General features: G+C 58.3%; 1 protein-coding gene across 1 annotated transcript in view; it reads right to left on the bottom strand.

The window, feature by feature from the left end:
- Positions 1-1,033: 1,033 nt before the first annotated feature.
- LOC101652696 (A-kinase anchor protein 17A-like) overlaps positions 1,034-1,318 on the bottom strand; it is a 13,292-nt gene continuing 13,007 nt past the window's right edge. Inside the window, exon 2 of the mRNA XM_013008664.2 lies at positions 1,034-1,081. Within this exon, the coding sequence (XP_012864118.1) occupies positions 1,034-1,081 (48 nt within the window). The remainder of the gene's footprint in view (positions 1,082-1,318) is intronic.

Raw genomic sequence — 1,318 nt, 5'->3', positions numbered from 1 at the left:
GACAGACAGACAGACAGATACATACATACATAGAGAGATACATAGACAGACAGACAGATAGATGATGGATAGACAGACAGACAGATAGATTCATACATAGAGAGATAGACATCCAGAGATAGATACATAGACAGACAGACAGACACACCGCCACCCAGCAGGCAGCCTCTTCTTGCTCCCGCGTGTCCCCAACGACAAAGCATTTCTCGGAGGAAGAGCTCTACGTTCCCCATCCCGCCATCCTGAGGCAGGCAGAGCCAAAGGGCACCGGTCAGCCATTGTTAAGTCTCACCCCGACCCCCCACGACAGACACCAAACCTGTGAGTCCCGAGGGAGGGAATGTGGGTGCTGCCCCTTCCGCCCACCCAGGGCCGTCCCAGAGCCCCAGCCCCACCTGGGACACCATGAAGCCGTGGCTGTACTGGTTCAGGAGCGTGTAGCCACTGTCCGCCGCCGCAGGGTCCATCTCTGGGCGCCCACTGGACTGGGGCTGTGGGCCTCGGGCCGTCCTGGACTCCTGTGTGTCCAGGGCTCCGTCGGTGCCTCCTGTGTCTAAGCCACTGCCCGCCAGCTGCTCCAACCCACTGCCCAGCGGGAGCCCAGCACGGGGCATTCTGGAAGCCTCCATTAACCTTATTACAGGATTGCCGCCCCGGTGGGCAAACACCTGCTTCTCCCTCGTCCCCCAGCCCGCCCACGACCCCATCGTCTGCAATCAGCACAGCCATCAGTGACCCCAGGCCAGAGTCCATGCCAACTCACGGCCACCCTGCAGGACAGGGCAGAGCCGCCCCGTGGGTCTTGCAGGCGGTCAGTCTGCACGGGGGCAGAGGTCTGGTCTTTCTCTGGAGGAGCGGCGGGTGGATTTGAACTGCTGACGTTTCGACCAGCAGCCCAGTGGGCTCCTTCGCACTGACTAACGAGTCATTTTAAGGACTGGGCTGACCACCCCGGAACCGACGGAGGACGGAGGGGGCCGGAGCTTCCCGGCTCAGGGTCTCTTCAAGACGGTGGGAAAGGGCTCTCTGCCGTTCAGCCGTTGTTGCTGATGTTGACGTTGTTGTTGACGTTGTTGGGGACCTTGAGTCAGGTCCAACTTACAGCAGCGTGGCACACAAGACAGTGACAAACTGCCCCATCCTGTGCTGTCCCCACGTCTACAGCCACTGTGTCCATCCATCCCGTCCTCTTTTTAAATTTTTATTTCATTAGGGGCTCGTACAACTCTTAACACAGTCCACACACACATCAATTGTGCAAAGCGCATTTGTGCATTCATTGCCCTCGTCCTTCTCAAAGCATCTCCTCTCCACTTAA

The sequence above is a fragment of the Echinops telfairi genome, unplaced genomic scaffold (assembly GCF_000313985.2).
Source record: "Echinops telfairi isolate 266 unplaced genomic scaffold, ASM31398v2 ScPeMD7_7471;HRSCAF=8509, whole genome shotgun sequence".
In the NCBI taxonomy this organism is placed as follows: Eukaryota; Metazoa; Chordata; class Mammalia; order Afrosoricida; family Tenrecidae; genus Echinops; species Echinops telfairi.
Note: the sequence above shows the minus strand (reverse complement) of the source record. Positions and strands in the feature narration are given on the sequence as shown.